At 41.9% G+C, this 19,355-nt stretch overlaps 1 protein-coding gene across 2 annotated transcripts in view; it reads right to left on the reverse strand.

Annotated features, from left to right (window-relative positions):
* Positions 1-19,355, reverse strand: part of BRSK1 (BR serine/threonine kinase 1) — a 439,309-nt gene that overhangs the window by 55,623 nt on the left and 364,331 nt on the right. For both annotated transcript variants that reach the window (XM_086930300.1, XM_086930299.1), the window contains exons 5-8: positions 16,360-16,476; positions 12,464-12,497; positions 4,782-4,850; positions 1,283-1,429 (exon numbers count right to left, since the gene is read on the reverse strand). In XM_086930300.1, the coding sequence (XP_086786426.1) occupies positions 1,283-1,429; positions 4,782-4,850; positions 12,464-12,497; positions 16,360-16,476 (367 nt within the window). The remainder of the gene's footprint in view (positions 1-1,282; positions 1,430-4,781; positions 4,851-12,463; positions 12,498-16,359; positions 16,477-19,355) is intronic.

Genomic DNA, 19,355 nt, shown 5'->3' on the forward strand with positions numbered 1-19,355 from the left:
TGTCTTAAGTACTACGGGTACAATAAGGAAGTCACAACAGGGTGATTATGCATTGACTTTGCAGCCCACACTGGTTGGCATGCACTTGCTCTGGAGGTTAGGTGCATCTCCAATTCTTAGATACATTTAGTGATAGGAAAATGTAATCATAGTGGTGATTCCAATATTGGACAGACTGTCTACTAATATCACAAACTTCTACCAGCCATGCAGCCATCAGGCAAAAACAGCAACAGACTCATTTTATAAGAAGGGAATGGTAGAGGATGATTGTTGTACTGTATAGCATTACAATCAATTTCAGGAGCTTTGAATAGGTGGCGATTTCCACAGTTTGCTAATGGAAGAAAGCCTATGCACTAGAAAAAACAGAGGTAATAATGGTAACTATAGCTGGAACATTTCTAATCGGATGGTGTTTTATTCTTATTGGACAGAGGGCCTGATTTAGACTTGGTGACTTGGGTACTCTGTCACAAACGTGAGGGATATCTCAGCCGTCGTATTACAAATACAATATATCCTACGGCACTTGTATACAGCAGATGAGACATCTGTTGCATTCTAAATCACGACGAAAGTAACAGTCAAGACACAATGACCAAAAAGTGAAACTTCCTAAATCTGCATAAAATGTTAGTACACCACTTCTTGGCTGAGGTCCTAGATCACTGTCGGAGTGAAGCAGGGCTGCTCTTCTTGAAGACAAGAAGAATCTGACTCAGGGAGGAAGCGTGGGATAATTGAGATCTATGATGGCAAGTTGACATTCATTTGTTGTAGGGACTGTTCATGAGATGAAAGAGAGATGTGAGAAGAGGAAACATAAAATTAAGAGGACGCAATTGAAATAAAATACAGAAATGTAAGATATACTGAGTAGACATGCAAGATGAAGTAGAGGCACGGATGTAGAAAATAAATATGAGATTGGAAGTGCACACAGAATATAGAGAAGACATATGTGAGTTGGTGAGAGCAAATGTGATCTAAAGAAGAGAAATGTTAGATGGAGAGAAGGATTGACATGTAGAGGTTACACATGAGAGTGTGAAGGAGAATAAACATGACTTGGAGTTTAGACATGTGAAGAGGCGACATAAGAGAGAGAGATGGGATAAGTATCATGGATAAGAGACAGGTGAGACTGGGAAGAGGCATTCAGGAGTGACAAATTAGGCCCCCAATATGGAATTAAAGATACAAAATATGGGCCAAGAACACATAGGACATAGGACAGAAATGGACCAAAGAGAACAGACTGAACTGGGCAGCCACTTACATTGAGACGCTTCTCTGGTTCCACCTCAATCATGCCTCGTAACAGGTTCTGGCAGTCAGGTGGAATGAAGTGAGGCATGTGGAACACTCCCCGCTTCACCTTCTCCAGCAGTTGACGCAAGTTGTCGTCATCAAATGGCAGGGCACCCTGAAGAGGGGAGGGGCACAGAGAGATCAAATAAAGACTGTTTGGATCGGCACCCACTACCCAAATATTTTCAAGTCAAAAGTGGCTACCAAGAGTGGAGACTTTCCAAGGGCCCTTGATGCTAGGACTGTGTACCAAACTCAGTTTTTTCCCCATTTTTCTACTTTTTGGGTTCATCACATGTAAGATATGCCATCTTTTGGCATGTGTCCTCTGAGTTTTTGCTTTCTGCCCTCCCGGTTTTGACTGTGTTTTTGCTGGCGTACTGTTTCTGTGCACTTTTTGCACTGCTGATCAGTGGTAAAGTGCAATTGCTCCTGTAGTAAAGTATTTTATGGATTGGTGTTTCCCTGATTGGCTGTTTGGTTTTCTTGTCAGCCCCTAGGAAAGTGCACTGAGTGAGCCAAGGTCTGGGAATCAATTCCCACGCGTGGGCCTGCAGCACGGATTGTGCCACCCATGTGAGTAGCCCAGAAAAGGTACCTCAGATCTGCCATTGCAGAGTCTGCGTGCAGTTTGTAACTGTCATTTCGACTTGACCCATGCACACACTGGCCAGTCCCTAACCTTCCCTTTTCTTACATGTCAGGCACCCCTAAGGTAGGCCCAAAGTACCCCTGTGGGCAGGGTGCAGTGTATGTGAAAGGTATGACATTATGACATGCCGTGGTGTGTGTGGCATGTCCTGATAGTGAATTACAGCCCATTTCGTTTTTCACTATTGCAAGGCTACTTGTTACCCATAGGACAGAATGGGAAGTTTGGTTATAACATCTTATAAACATAACTGGCCCTGGGAACTAGGTGAGCAAATAAAATTTAGTATGACTGAACTCAGACTCTAACAATGCATCTTTTAGTAAAGGTGATTTTTACATTCGAAAGTAATGCTTTTGGGAAGTAGGTATTCTCTTGCTCAGTCATCCCGTGTGCCTCTCCTGGAATGTGGATTGCCTGTCTGTGTTTTGGATGACATATGGCTAAGAAGCAAGGGTGGCTACCGATAATCTGGGTAGGTCAGGAAAGGGGTGAATAGACCTGGGCTGCGATGGGAGAAGAGGAAGGAGATTTCCTTGCACCTCAAAAGACCTGGTCTGCCTCCGACAATGCCGTCTCCACCCCCTGCCGGGAAATCACACCAGAAAAGGCAGAACTGGTTCTGGCTGGGCCCAGACACCTGATCTTTAGAACTCTTTTGTATCAAGAAGACTGCCAAGAAGAAGAACTGGAGAAGCTGTGAGGAGGGACTACCACTTTGCTGTGGCTGCTTCTTTCTTGGGCAGTGAAAGGACTGGTCTGAACTTTCTGCAATCTACTTTTGTGAGTTTTTCCAAGGCCTTGAGGTAGAGCTTGCCCCCTGTTCAAGAAGTCTAGGAACAGCAAAGACTTCAAGCTCTTCTACCCTCAACACTGGGGACTGTGTGTTTTGTGTTGTGACAGAAGAAAAGAAACTCAACGATGTCTTTGACCCCGCTGCTAACTCCGTGTCCTGAAGGCACCGCAGAGGGCACCACCGCACCGCGACCCTGGTCTCACCAATAACGCCTACTGATGCCGCCACCGAGCCGCTGCTCACACCGTGACCTGTGGGCACCACACTTCGCACTGCCTCGCTTCACACCGAAGCCTGGGCACCGCAGAGAGCACCGCCATGATGCCACACCGCGACCAGGGTCTCACCGACGCCGCCACTGAGCCATTGCTTGCACCGCAAACTGTAGGGACCGCACTCCGCACCACCTCGCTTTACAACAACGCCTTGGTCTCCCCAACGACGACGCTCCACGCTGAAATTGATGCCATTGTTTGCACCGTGGTTAGAGGGCACGGCTCAAAAAGTTACACGATGCACCGCCCTCATCCCGCACAGCAGCATTGGCCTACCGATGCCGGCACCATCGACTCCCGTTCGTCAGACGACGACAGCACTTCAGTGACAACGATGCTTGCACCGTGACCTGCCAGCACTGTGACGAGCACCGCCTTCACTTCGCACTGCGACCCTGGTCTCACCGACGACGCCATCTGATGCCGCCACCGAGTCGCTGCTTGCACCGCGACCTGAGGGCACTGCACAGCGCACTGCTGCACTTCACACAGCAGCACCCAACACCTGCTGAGGCCAGCGCTCATGATCCCAACAGAAAGGAGCTTGACCTGCAACATGAGTGACTTCAAGGGCCATGCGCCCTGCATCTCTAACAGGTACTGTTTGCGGGTCTTCCCGACAACGTAGCTGGTCCGCGGCGCCGCAACCAGCCTGAACTGTTTGGATTTGTTTGCTCACGATGCCGTGATAGCCCCAGACGGAGCTATCGACATCAAGGAAGTGTAGATTTTTAAGTACTGTATTGTGGATTCTTATCGTTTTTGGTCTTGTATATAAAAATATTGGCTATTTTTCTAAACTGGCGTGGTGTCCTTTTGTAGTGCTTACACTTTATTACTGTCGGTTATGTGCAAATGCTTTACACACTGCCTCTAAGATAAGCCTGACTGCTCGTGCCAAGCTACCAAGGGGGTGAGCAGGGGTTATTTTAGGAGTGTAACTCCCTTATCCTGACTAGGAAGAAGGGTCCCCACTTGGACAAAGGTGCAAGCCCTTGCCAACTAGAGACCCCCATTTCTAACATCATGCATGAAGAATGAAAAACCCTCTGTGTTGTATCATAACACATCTGAATGTAGTATACTATGGTTGTCTTTAGAAGGTTAATTTGATTATAAATGTATAGACAGAAGAGGTTTATAACATCAGACCTACTGATGTACCAAGTGCAAAATCTGTGATCAAATTCCAAATAATTGGTTTTGTTTGGGATTATTTTGCAAAATAGGAAACTAAGCTATATCATGAAGTTGCAAAATGTTCAAAATCAGCACATTTTACTTGATTGATGCTTTTTTCAGACTCATCTAATTTGTAGCATATGTTTGAATAAGACTTCACTTTGCTGGATTTCATTCCCACAATAGCACACAGGAAACAAAATCCAACTTTTCAAAATGGTTCAATGAAAAGTTAAACATTTTTAACAAACTACCATTTACAGTTATTAGTTATTTAAACGGTTTAAAATAGTTTGAGATTTTAAATCATTATTCTGGTATTCAGTTTAAGGATTTTGTCACTGATAAAGAAAATGTGTTTGAAATTATATAGGGTTTGATGACACGTCCTAATTAAAAAACCTCAGTGAATATATTGGTAAATAAAAATTCTTCCTGTAAAGGTTGCAGAATATTCAATTTTATGAAGCTCCTTTCACGACTACTGGTCAAGTTTGATGGTGTCTTATGTCAGCCTTTACAGCCTGTTTCCAGCACTATACCAACAGAAATAACTCCTTACCACCAGAAGTGCAAACAGGATCACACCACAGCTCCATACGTCAGCCCGACGCCCATCATACTTCTCCCCCTGGAAGAGAAATCAACAAAGCCATCAAGCATAGGATCACAAATGATCCATTCACTTCAACCCAACGTTTCAGATCAACTTTGCCCATCACACCTCTCATTCACATAAATACAATCATCTGCCAGGACAACACTTGAACCAATGAATGAACAAAAATGTTTATATTGCATTTGCAGAGAAAATTGATTGATAAATTAGACAAGCAAATAATATATACCTGCTGTAAAATAACAATAAAAAAATGATGAGTGGAATGCTTGACTTAATCTCTGTCACTAGTAATTCCTTGAACTGCATTCCAGTCCATTGTTTTTTTTTACCACTATGCCTCTATATATTAGTCATATGCACAGCAGTCTTGGTCCTGCTCCAATAGGATCAGTCCAGCCCAAACCAGCGGGTGGAGTCCCCTACAGATTGTAACAACAACTAGATATGGTTTGACACTATGTGCCTTATCAGTGACGTGCAGCTTGACTCCAATGGTGCAGTGAGTATGGGACCCACGTCTGTGCAAACACACCTCACTTAGAGCATGTTGCTTTAAAGGCAAAACGCAGATAGGAGGAATGCTTGAAATCATCTCAGCCACTGGTAATTATTTGGTGCACATTCCAAATTTCTTTTTTTACCCTCTATGCCACCCTAAACAGTGACCTGCCATACACAAATCGGTCTTGGTCTTGTTATTTTAGTTTTGTTTCTTATTCGTAGAAGGAAGGATACCTTATACCAAGCATTTTTCCAGTTCAAAAAGGACAAGTGTTTTTAATCTTGAGGTACCGTCACAAATAACACTTTGTATACATTTTGTAACACTTTGATAAAGAGTCTTTGAGTTCAATTATAGAGGAAAAGTGCCACTCCCACTTTAAATATGATAAAGAGTCTTTTTCTAATTAAAAAATGGCAAGAGTATTTGATCCTAAGATAGCATAACAAATTGCGCTTTGATTATGATAAATAAGATAATTTGTTATGATACCTCAAGATCACCAACTCCCTTTTTTTAATTGAAAAAATACCAAATCATGCTTTATGTATAATCAAGAGTCTTATTCACATATTAAGTGTGATTTGTTATGATAACTCAAGATCAAAAACTCTTGCCCTTTTTTGAATTGGAAAAATACATGATATAAAGTATCCTTCCTTCTGCGAATAAGAGACGTTGTGAAAAATGTTGATGGAATATATTCACTTCTAATTATGTTTTGGGAAAACATCAATCATTATCATAAGTGGCCTATTCAAATGAATCTTTTTTAATTCAGGAGGACACACTCATCTTGGTTGGCATCTGATTCAAAGATTGCCTTTAGGGAACCCTTTTCTGTTGATCATCAGACGGCATGGACTGAAGCGTCCTTTTAGAGGTGCATCAGATCCAAATTAAAGTCCCTGGAGAGACATCTACTCCAATGATTTTTTGGCTGCCCGTGTAATCATAATCTTGTCCTTCCTGTACATTTATCATATAAATCATAGTGTGAGGGTTTAGAACGATGCAAGGAGTGATTTTGCCCAGCAAGAAATGTATGTGCCTCACTGTCAGGACTTGCTCCTTACATATACTTCTCTCTGAAACATATTGCTTTCTTGCTTCTCTTTCAGGATTGATTATATGAAGGATACTTTCCCTCCTGTGACTGTTGATAACTGTTCAGAGTTAAAAGAAAGACTAAACTGATGTAGTAGCTGGACTTTGTGATGGAAAGAGCTAGGCATCAGGCCAAAAAGCTAGGACTTGGAAATATCAAGACTACTCTCAAATGGAAATTAGAGAGTGGCCTTCCATCCAGAGGATGAGTATGGGTGTGGCAATAGTCATTAAACATCTATGGTGTACAGTATCTCCCCTCCTCCTTTAGTGAATATAAAAGTTGTTTGAAATATTTTATGCATTGCAAATCTTTCACAATGAGTATGTTGACAAGCCTCAGGTAAATGCCTCAAATCATGGATTTTTGCTGGACTAAGAACTATGTGAAAATATCTTTACTTTCTCTGCTGTCTCTTGGTTAAAAATAATGGTAGTGTTTTATTGCAATAGGAGGTGCATTGGATGGCAATTCTGTTGAGAGAGATGCGCCTGCAATGGTATGGGGAGAATTTGACTCAACACTGAGATGCACCTGATAACAAGGGACCATAACCTGTGGGACATTTTGTTAAAAAAAAAACAGTTTAATGTATTACTGAGACACTCTGAGGTGTCAGATGCAATCTTCACCAGAAGGGGAATGTTTTCTGAAGGAGATGCCATGTATGACATTCCGGCTGTAAGGTCCGCCAGATCCAGGACAGCCATAATGAGATGATTAGATATTAAATGATCATCTGTTAACAGTTCTAAAGTCTACAGCCTTTTTTCTGCTGGTAGCGGTTTTATCATGTTTTCTACTCTGTTACGTGACGATTTGTCGTGACATGCAAATACAACTGATTGTATATATGAATATTGACTACAAAAATATTGTGCAACAGACATATTGATGCCAATATATTGCATCAAAGATATTGTATAGTAATATAATGTAAAGTACTAAAATACTGACTAAAAACATTTTAGTCTACAAAAATAGTCTACAAATATATTGAAATCCTATTATTAACAAAACATACATAAAATTGTATTTATATTTTTGACAATTATTATTAGAAATATTTATATAGAAATATACACATATTTTAAATATGTTTAAAACATTAAAAGAATAATTTAGACTACATTAATTTAAAGAGTAGACATTAATACATATTACATAAAATATTTTAAAATAAATATACGTCATTAATCAAATTTTAAAAGTCTATATTTACTTTCATTATTTTAAATAAGATCAACCCAAATATAAATATATTAAATTGGCAATAAAATCCATTAAACAAAATATATGTACATATAAATAAAAGCCTAACTTTTTACCCAGTTTAAAAGTGTATAATACTAATTTATTAAACACTAACAAATACATTATTTAATAAATAATATAAACATTCCTTTCAACGTCTTTTGTGGTTTTGTTGTAATACCCTAAGTGGCAAAGGGTATGCTAAGACACTGTTTCATTGGAATCAAGCTGCACACGACCGAAAAGTCCGAAGAATGCCAAAACTGGTCTTGGATGTCTTGTGTTCTGGTTCAGAAAGGATCTGACTTGACAGTTTTGGCCGAACACTTCATATTGGAGCAGGGCCAAGGCTAGTTTGCAAATGGCTGGATCTAATCTGAGGTGGCATGGTGTCCAAAAAATCGATGGGTTGGAATACTACCCCAGAGACCACCAATGATTAGACTATTTGCATGTATTATTGACAACACCTTTTGTGTTTTTGTTTAAAATATTATTGCAGGAAATTACCCTCTTTTGTGTGATCTCACCCCCAATTTTGACCTATCTGATTTACTGGCATAAGACCTCTCTGCACTTTATCCCTGTTAATGAGGAGTTAAGTGCCTGTACTCCCCTTTTAAACATGTTGAAATTGATTTAACCTGATTGGCACAAATGTCATTCCTATAATGCCATGATATATGGTGCAGTACTACACCACTGGCATGGATTACAACATCTATTGTGCCATCCACTACAGTAGCAGTGAAAAGATGGCTTTATGGCTTCTTGGTGTAGGCTGACAGCAGCAGCCTGAACCCTGCTGCACAGACATGTCAAAATCACCTTTTAAATACTGTATAATTAACCCTTAAGCACACCTTACTGCCCATAGGATAGGGGTGAAATATGAGCAGCATTAGATATGGCATGTTCCCCAGGCTTAATTTGAGATGGTGGATTCCGGTGCTCGGGCACCGGAACATAATTGTCAGCACCGGTTCTGGTGACAGTCCACCACATGGTGGTGCAGTCTGTATACTTTTGACATGAGCACAACTACCATGTTTACTGAATCGAAAAGTATTGATATCAGCCCCTCACACAATTATTATAGCTGTTTCTGGCCTGAAAAAGTTTGAATCGTCACACTTGTAGCAGTGCGATGGTTAGGTGTTATGTTGGCACTGAATTTGGCAGATGTGGCAGGAGCAATGCGTTGTGCAGGCCGCAGTGGCCTTCTGAGAAGGGCTATGATACTTCGGGTTTTTTTACAAGTTATAATTTTTTTACAAATTAAGTACTGATTTAATCGCAGTGACTCGGTCTACAACAATATTGTCGCTGGTCAGGATGTGGCTGGCACATAAGAAAAGTAAAAGTATAGATTATACCATTTCATCTATAACCTTTGGCTACTTCATTCAAAGACTTAATTTTATATTTATTAATAATCCAATCTAATGGTGAAGTCGGATTTTAATGAAATATATTGGAAATACAACTTTTAAAAAGTTACCTTTACCCTGAATAAAGAAACTAGAGGCTAATTTACATTAACTCTCCCAGCCACTGCCCAGCCAGTACGTGGCCTGAATGAAGTAGGAAAGGGTTGTGAAAACTGCTTCCAGAGAAGGCACAATGGCCTGGAAGTGGTGAAATGTTTTCTTCCCCTGGAAGGAAGACCAGTGGCTCCAGGAACCTTGGGGCATATTATCAAGACAGGCGATACAATTATCGCAGCTTTAGCGGCAGAAAACTACAGCTAAAGCGGCGATAATTGGCTTGAAAATATACTCTATGGAATTCCAATTGAAGTTCGTGTTAAATGTGAAGGACATCTAACATGAGCTTCAATTGGAATTCCATAGAGCATATTATCAAGCCAATTATCGCCGCTTTAGCAGCAGTTTTCTGCCGCTAAAGCGGCGATAATTATAACGCCTCTCTTGATAATATGCCCCCTAATTAACTTCAAAGGGGTATTGCTGGTCCTAAATAAGTTTTAGGTGACATTTTGTCCCCATAGTAAGTCTGGCACCAAACCTAGTCGGAGGTCAGCTATCCCCAGAACCGGTTTTGTGTGACAACAGAGGAGACTGGTCTTTACCCTGTCCAACCTCTTGGTGGGCACACACGCTCTGCACAAAGGGAGAATGGTTTCCCTATCTTGCATTTTGACAGCAAGGGGCCCAGTGCGATTGTCTGCAGTAGGTCAAACAGGAACTGCTGAAAAAATGAGTAGGGTTGGTTGCCCATAGGAAATTATTCCCCATTGGCTAGGGCGTGCCCATGGGAGGCATAAATGTTGCATCACAAGGTACCACTTACTGGAACTGCGAAGTATCAGAATAAGAATGGACCTGCTGTCTGTGATCTGAGAGGAGCCCTGAAGGACTGAACCTATTCTCTTTTATGCTCAAGATAAAGAATAGACTCCGAGGCTCGGTTAGCCCATCTTCTTAGTGGCTATAGAGATGCAACAAGCTACTAGAGGCCATCCTTCCTAAAGTAGCCAGCGACCACGGGCAACTGGACATGGGATATACTTCGGTGTTGGCCTCTGCCTAGCACCCTAAGAATCTCGAAGCGCCAGCCCGATGTCCCGGGGGGCTTAGAGGTGTACCTCTGTAGTAGTTTGGGTATCAGAAGAAAGCTTTTTCCTGTCCTGATCAAGGTTCCCAGCACGATTAATTCAGATTCTGCATTGGGATTTTGAAAAGGTTCAGCGATAAATTCCAAAAGTTTCAGAGCTCCAATAGAAACAACCTGCTTCAAGTATTCAGCCTTTTTGTTCCACGGCAGTGGCTACAAATCCAGCAATGGCCTGCTCAGGAGCAGTTTTCTTCTCAAAAAGTAATAAAGCCCCTTTCTGATGTGAGACTTAAGAATTTTTTGACCTTCAGACTTTTCACCGGGATCGATCCCCTTGTTTTATCTGACCAGGGCCCCATCACAATTGGCTTCATATTGCGCCTAGGTCGTGGTCTATCCCTTCCATAGACCATCATTGGTGCTTTGTGCTTTAGGGCGCTATTTCTCCTAAACGTCCTTCTTGCAAGACCGGGGTTCCATTAGAAAACCATGCTTTCTACCACCAACTCTGACTGGGGTAACATTCTTTTTTGCTAAAGATCTATACATAAGCACATAGATGTAACATGTGCAACATTAAACCTGCAGGCATCAATCACATCTCGATTGCTAAAGCGGTAGTCCTGCCTAACCCACTTACCACCTCTCATGCAGTTAAGGGGAAACTTGCCCAGAAATGTCTCAACTTGAATCCAGAGAGTAGCCATGGTTGGCAGGCATGGAGTTAGTCAACAGCTACCTCATTGCTACAGAAATAACTTCTTCAACCATGGACATCTTTCTAGAGGGAATGAGGCGCCTGGATCCCCTTCACTAAGTAAAGGGTGTTTCTGACTTTGGCCAGTAATGGCTCTACTGTTAGAAACATAAAACCTGGCATGCAGGAAGATCTGGTGGGAAACCATGAGCTAAGTGGACAGCACATCCAGCATTTTTTGGAAGATGGCCTATTACAGCATAGCTTTAAATGACCCCATGTCATAGTTGGAGGCTGAGGCTAAGATTCTTCATTTTAAGACAATTATTACAGGGCACCAAATTGGCATCTCTTACCAATGAGGAGCAGAGTAAATAGGAATCTGTTTTGGGTGTCATTCTTTCCATCACCTTGCTTCTAGTTTAGGGATATTCTGCTTTTTGAGCTCAAACTGTAGAGCGTCATCTAGCCCTTAGAAAGAAGCTGAACCTCTTTTTATTTCATTAGACATCTCTGTTGTTTCTTTCTTCACTAGTCCCTGGGCCATACAGCCTGTTGGTGTCCGTATGCTTAGAAATAAATAATAATACATTCAATTCTCGTTTCTCTCTTTATTTTTCAAGAATGTAATGTTTCTCCACCTGAAGTCAATTCCTCCTGAGATGACATGGCTGAATGAGACTCACACTCTTAGTGGGTAATAAAATATCTCACCCGTTTGAAGTTAGGGGGTGAGTATTAATGGCCAGTTAGTCCATAACCACCATTCTCTCATATGACATTCATAAATCAGGCCATACAAATCCCTCTATCCAATTTGGAAAACCCAGAAACTACTTAAACAATATTAACTTCTCTTAGCAGCGATCTGTAACCTGCTTGCATTAGAGCAACAGTGCCAAGAGATGATTTGCTTCGTTGTTCTTGATGTATACATCAGAATGCTCGCTTGCTTACCGTGGCAGAAAAGCAATGACACACAAGCACAACTGTGTGTCACAGAATTAGCCAATAGGAGTCAATGCATTCTAAACATGCCAACCACAGAACCTTTAGTCCACCAAAATCAATGCTGAAGCAATTATTTTCACTGGAATACAGTTCAAGGAGGGATCTCCATCTTTAACCCTTAGCGTGCACTTCGGAAGGGTCTATGTCATACAGAGGGCTGCATCACTGTATGTGCCTTTGCATGCTAAAATATGGCAATATGATCATATCAGAAGCTTTCAGAGGGAGTGTGCTTTGAAATAAAGGTATTTGTAGTTTTGTAAATATGCCATGTATGGAACAAGGAAGGATAAATGTTGAGGGCCCGCACTAACATTGGGGCTGTTCGTCTGGCCCAGGCTCTGATAATACTTCTGTATCCAGAATAAATGGCACTTATTAACGCGGTGCAAATATGTAACATTGCAGCAAATACATGGAGCATTGCATCACAAACACAGAACACCACGACAAAAGGAAGAGAAGGAACTCACCTTGATCACCTCTGGACATGCATAATGAGGAGACCTGGACAGAAAAAGGGGAGGTAACAAGAAAGAGACAAGAAGGAAAAAAGGAGGAGCAGGAAACAAGGGAGAAATTGGGTAAGACACAGGCGCCAAAGATAGGAGAGAAGAGAGAGGAGAGAAGTGAGAAAAGATGAGAGAGAAGAGAGAGAGGAGAGAGAAGAGGAGAGCATAAGAGAGTAAAGGAGAGGAGAGGAGAGGAGAGGAGAGGAGAGGAGAGGAGAGGAGAGGAGAGGAGAGGAGAGGAGAGGAGAGGAGCGGAGCGGAGAGGAGAGGAGAGGAGAGGAGAGGAGAGGAAGGCACAAAAAGAGAAAAAGTGAAATGTACAAATGATGGGGAAGGGACAATAAAGATGAGAAGAAGAGACACAGAAATGGGAAGATAGAAAGTGGAGACATGAGGGAAATAAATGTACAGAGGGGATGATTGAGGGGAGGAGAAAGATGACAACATGAGACAACAGAAAAGGAAGGAAACAAGGGGAAGATACAAAGGGAAAAATGCATGTTAGAGATACAAAGGGATTGCGTAATAGAAGAACAATAAAAAGACGAAGATAAAAGAATTAAGAAAGAGTGTCAATTATGGCAAGAGTAGGAAAGAAAGATATAGGCAGATAGTAAATGAAGACCCAGGAACAAAAAAGGAAAGGAAAGGGATCATAAGATTAGGAGAGAGAAGTAGAAAAGGAGAGAGAGGATTCACAGATGAAAGTGGGAGAACGGGGAGAGTTAGATAACAAAGAGGAAACAGAAAGGAAGAGAAATATAGAAAAGATGTTACATATTAAGCCGAAAGGAGTGGAACATTAAGCTGCAGGGCAACTCAGCCCTGTCTAAAGGAGCCAACACTCACACCCCCAAGTTACCAAGAGGGAACCAGAACTGGAAGGAACCACTCTTATAAGGCCTAGAGGGCCTGCACTAGGGCACCCAGATGGGACCAGCATTTGCTAGTCTACTCTTTGATTACCATGTATCCAGATTTTACCCATACATAATCGCTTTGGGTTTGCTTTAAAGTGATCTATGTAGTGTTTTTGGTCAGGATGAGTCCTCTTAAAGAGAATACCACCATACGGGGCCAATAGTGCATTCAGCTGTGTAAGACCTTATATAGCATTGTTCCAATGTGACTTACTCAAAAGAAGACAATATTATCACACTCTCAGTAGCCCTAGTAGTGACCAGCACCCAAAAAAACACCCAGTAACCAAAACTGATCTGCAATGAAGGATTCTACTATTATGAGCACAATAGGGGCCAGCACTGGAACAAAGTGCTCCTAGGATGTCCAGATAAAACTAGTGCAGGAACAGTCTGCTTTTTTTGAAGAGCTGCATTACTTTGCTAAAGTGTCTTCTGGGCAGAAATCTTGTTGTGACTTAAGTTTCTTCAAGAGATATCTTATTATGTCAAAGATATCTTAATGTCCCACCCTTTTATTTCTGAGGATTCCAAAGAAGATAACTTGCTGTGCACAACAGATACTGAGTAGATACTTTATACAGCCAAGTCCCTTGGTCTCCTGAGGCGATGCATTGTTGGACCTGGGGTCTTATGAAGAGAAACCTCACATGAGCCTGCTTTTAATTAGGAGAATACTTCATTATGCACAGGGTCTCTTTGTCAGAATACCTGATTGTGCACAAGCTCTACCAAGGAAATACATAATTGTGCCAGTGTCTCTAGATACACGGCATGTGATCCCAGAAAATGCCACTCCCATGAAGCCCACTTCCTTTTTGCCTAAAGAGGACCAGTACTGAAGTCGACTATGCGTTGGTTACCAAAATGGTTCTAGCCCTGAAAGGACCCATTCCTTGAACTGAGTCCGAAAGGGCACTAACGCTGGAAGAACCAACTTCCCGGGTAATCCGGCAGCAATTAACTTTGAAAGGGCAAATTGCCAGGGCTCCTAAGGTCTCAGAATATTATTTCAATAAATCCAAAGTTTCATCAATAAGAAAACACCCTTATGAGCCCACGGTCTACTAAGTGTAAGCAGGGAAAGAGTGGAAAGAACAAGGCAAAAGGAAATCACCAACAGGAAGCCCGTCTCCTAATTCATAGAGAAATACCAATTTGTCAGCTAAATTTCAGTAGCTTCTGCATTCCTGTAGGGATGAGCACTGAAGTAATGGAAGGCAGTCTTACATCTTTGATATAGATTTCAGACGCAGCCAATAGAGTTTATTGGATTTCCATTCTATTAGCATAATTATTTGGACAATGAGATACCTCTGCAAACATTTTTCAATGAATCGTAATATTTAGCAACATGAGATCTAATGTTCAGACAAGAGGAGCAGGGACAACATTTGGGGGAGATTTGGTAGGAACTGCAGGACTAGGGTATAGACGAACAGGCCTATGGGAACACTGGGAGTTTTCAAATAGATGTGTGACTCTGAAAAGTCAAAAGGGCAGGGGAAGAGGGACTCAGAGTAACAAATGTCTTCTTTAGAAAACCACAGGACAACACTTCGCAAAATGCTCTGGGGAAAACACATTACATGATGTATTTGGCCAATTGCTAACATCTAAAATTGTCTACGAGAAGACCGTTTTTATGGGACCCAGGACTTAATATACTCTCTGTGTCCAGAGAGTGCATCAGGTTACATTTAGACCTGTTTTCAATTGCAAAAAAGATAACATCAGCTGAGAAAAGGAAATATACATTATTAAGAGAAAATTGCCAAAGTCTTCTTTCTATGAAAAGAAGCACACAAACCCAAAAAACATTTCGGACACCAGAGTAGAATGCCATTAACGGCCTGGCTTTGGATTGGGATCAACCCCTGGCCCCTCGGCCTTCCCATTGCCTCCCTTGGTCTGTCAATAGAGGTAAAGGTGTGCCCTACTCCCACTGCTTGCCTCTTCTGTTCACCCTCTGCAAATGACTGCCATTAGGCTGTAACAAACTGTCCCTCTGATTCCTATCCAGTGACTATCACTATCAGTTTGCATTTCTTCCTAGTCCACAGCTTATGCTTGAGGCGAAAGCTTGCCAGTCACTTTTCATATACTCTTCAAATGCAGCAACTGGAGCAAGACATCCCTCCACTGCCCTAATTCTCCCCCAATGGATGCTACAGGAGGCAAATGCCTCTGCCTCCCCATTAATCATTGCCTTAGCATGTCTTCCTTGCTTCTCATTCTTAACTGCCAAGATGTGAAGACCTCCCCAATCAACCTCCTCCTCCTTTCCCAAAGAATACACTGGCCACAAAGAGTTGCCCCCCCCTTGCCCTCACAACCTCTGCCAATGCTGGTCATTTGAGGTAAACGTGTCATGGACATCTCACTTCCCCTGCTGTCATAAACCTGTCTCTGAAGGTGAACGCTTCGTAGTTTCGATCTCATCCTTACCAAAAGCTTGCCACTAGAAGTAAAAGCCAGGCAGTCACTGCTCTCATTATCCCCTGAAATATTTCAAAAATGAATGCCGGCATTGGCAACTTCTCAATCTCAATCTCTCTTCTTGCTGTTACTAGGATTAAGTCTTGCCCTATTCCTTCCTCATATTATCCCAATGCTTGACTGAAAGTAAAGACAGTCTCCTCCTCATCTTCCCTCAATGTTTAATTTCACTGATAAGTAAAGGCCTGCCCTTCTTCTTGCCCTCTCCCAGTGCCTGTCACCAGAGGTGAGAACCTGTCACACTCACTCCCTCACCTTCTCCGAATATCTATTTAAATCTGCTAACTTTAGTCACATTTGCAGCATCCTGTTAAATTCGGGCCCATATGACTCCCATTTCTGGAACTAAAATTGCTCCCATTATCATCTGTCATCACTAAAATGCTTCCTGCCCTCCCCATCCCAGCCCACCTCCGAACTCCCCCCTTTTGTACTTACCCACAGCTGGTCTCAAGCAAACTGTCGCCGACCTGCAGTGACGCCATGCCAAAATCCGCTATCCGAATGTTGTTCTTCTCATCCAGAAGTAAGTTTTCGGGCTTCAGGTCTCTATGACTGGCAAGGCCAAGCATACAACAAACAAGCAAACACAAAGAAAAGGTGGTTCAATTTGTCTGAAGTTACCTTAAGATGTAAAGGTTGACACCTGGGAGAAAAAATTGCTCTCAACATGTGACAATAATGAGTGTTCTCCACAGCTAAAACATTGGTACAACCTTAAATGGTCAATGAAATGCAAAATACTAGATTCATACTTCTGAAGGTCACGGTAGGACATTGGAATGTTTTCGACAAATGTAGCTCTGAATTCTCTATTCCAGATCCCAACCTACCTGGACAGTATGTTCGGATGTGGGGCTAACCTTTACATGACAGCGCCCACATCCTGGTCCATAGTGCAAATTATAAATCATATCACATATTTCTTGGTCACTATCATGTGCATAGAACATTTATTATATTCTTGTGTCTACAACTGGTTATTGGATTCAGGAATCCAAGCTGTACACAACAATCATCTCCTCCCACAGGAATTTACACACGAATGAGGTTGGGAGGCCCTATTCCTATCTTTATTACAGTGTCAGTAGCAAAAGGTTCCCAAATATAAACGGCGGTTGTCAGCCATCTTTCTAGTTCCAGTGTGAGCTTATTCAAACTATGCACAAGGGATATCAAGGCTTATCTGGAAAACCACCTCAAACAACTAAGTTAAGTCTCAGTCATACTGGTAACACATATCTCTCAACATTACTCCTACTGAGCTTTATAGCTCTCTCTTACACTGAACTATATAACACATCTTAGAACCTGTGCAACCTAACAGTAACCAATGAGAGTCTGCCACCTTCCCTAAGGGTTGAAAGCAGTAGGTAGAAAGGCAAACAGGACATGTGAGCATGTCTGAGGCTCTCAAGCCTCTTGTAGGTCATCAAAAGTCATACTTACATAAATTCTCATGCTTAGAAATATCCGCCTCAACGCTTACCCAATGGCCAAGTGTGCAGCTGGACCAAATCCCAAGACAATGAAGCGGGCAGGGTTGGCAACACAAGCTTGTGGGTATTAGAAGCATATGGAGCCAGTTTCTTTAAGTCAAGTGTCTGGGCAATACCCCGCCATTGAACAAGATAGACGATCTACTCTTTATATATAAATGTCAAGTGAACTCTATCACAAGTTGGAAGATTTACAGACATAAAAAACAAAAGGTGATCAGTGAATGCTTGCAAATGCCTCAGACAATGATCTTTTGTTGTTTAAATGAGATGTGCAGTGAAATGTAATACGATTACGGGCAATTTACACTTGTGTGTATTCGGCAGTGCCCCACCTGATTTTTTCACTGTGAATTTAAGGGTCTGGAGCTTTGCTGTTCCATCTGGAGTAGCATCTTTGCTGTTACAACTGCTGTACATCCCTACTTGCACTATATATAGGCTATCTGGTTTTAGGTTTAAACCTATAATAACTGATAAAACCCCACCAAAAGGAAAATAGCCATCACCGGTGCAAACTTTTAAACAATGAAAACACACCTTTGTAACCACAAACTAAGTGCCATTCATGGAAAGGAAAAGATGAGTGAAAGTGTCATTGTTATTGCTTCCTGCAGGGGACAATACAATGTAACTTTGTCATACAAGATAGCATCAAGAAAGACTGGGCTAACATTATTCTGCTTGAGTTTTGTTATTCACTAATGTCACTAAAACATTGTCTCTTCGTCCTTCTGCTTTTTCAGTTTTGTGGTCTTTGGTCTAAAGATGCAGTTTTTATAGAAGTATGTTTTAGTTCTTATTTAGTTATTTTATAAACTGTAGACAATCGTAAAATATAAAAATCAGATTTGAAATGTTGGTTACATTTAATTTCATGCAATATTGGCCTCCGGTAACAAAACTGACCTAAACCTGCACTGCCAAATAGCAAAACCCCCTCCAACCCCAGGGGGCAGCCTCCCCACCCTCACACCTAGGGGGCGGCAGAGCCTTTTGCCAGGGCCGGTTTCGGTTCCAAGTCTGGCCCAAAACCGGCCCCCACCCTGGTGGCCCACCGGGGAAACGCCCGGTGCCCGCTACAGCCAGTCTGGCCCTAGGGAAGATGCTCACAGGGGAGGTGCTATGCAGCGGGATGAGATAGCTGTTTTTTCTCTCTGGGGTGAGCCAATACACCCAAGCCCTTGTGGCCTGTCTGAGATAAAAGGAATGATGATTTTTATTCAACTTGTGTCCTACTTCTGTGTTCATGTGTGGGAAGGGGTGTTATATTCAATCTGTGGATGCCGTTTACACCGGGCTAATCGTGTCATGCATAATGAACATCAAATCTCATAGGCAGGTTGGAAATGGCTCCTTGTCACACCCATTTGGGTTCAAGAAAGAGCTACACCTTTTCTCAACCCATCTGGCAAGTCTTGGAAGAACTAAAGACCCAACTCTTTACACTTACATCTGCACATTTTCCTACCTGTCATTCAACTGCATCCTTCCTGTATGCTCACTGAATCCGAACCAGAGATCAATGAGACAAAGAGCTACAGAGCTGTTGCACTTCAGGAGGGTGCGATTTTCCAGCACCGCTGCTTGACAGGTTAGTGCCACATGTTTGGCTTCCTTGCCTCGAATAATACACCATGTGAAAAAGGGCAACAATGCCAGGATATTTACTTATTTAATATTCATTATTATTACTGTCATTAACCTAACCACATAAATGTTGTTAGGCATAAGTATCTGTTAGCGTAAAAACTACTTAATCAATCCTTACGCTTCTCTCTCTTAAATGACAGTCTTGCTTCCAGTGTATCTTAGTACACAAAATTCCTATGCCACACCAACACCACTCATTAGATGATCTTATGTAGTGTCTAGACCATGATCTATTTATACTGATTGTATTACCTCTACTAGCCAGTTAGTGATGATCCTAAA

The sequence above is a fragment of the Lissotriton vulgaris genome, chromosome 7 (assembly GCF_964263255.1).
Source record: "Lissotriton vulgaris chromosome 7, aLisVul1.2, whole genome shotgun sequence".
Lineage (NCBI taxonomy): Eukaryota > Metazoa > Chordata > Amphibia > Caudata > Salamandridae > Lissotriton > Lissotriton vulgaris.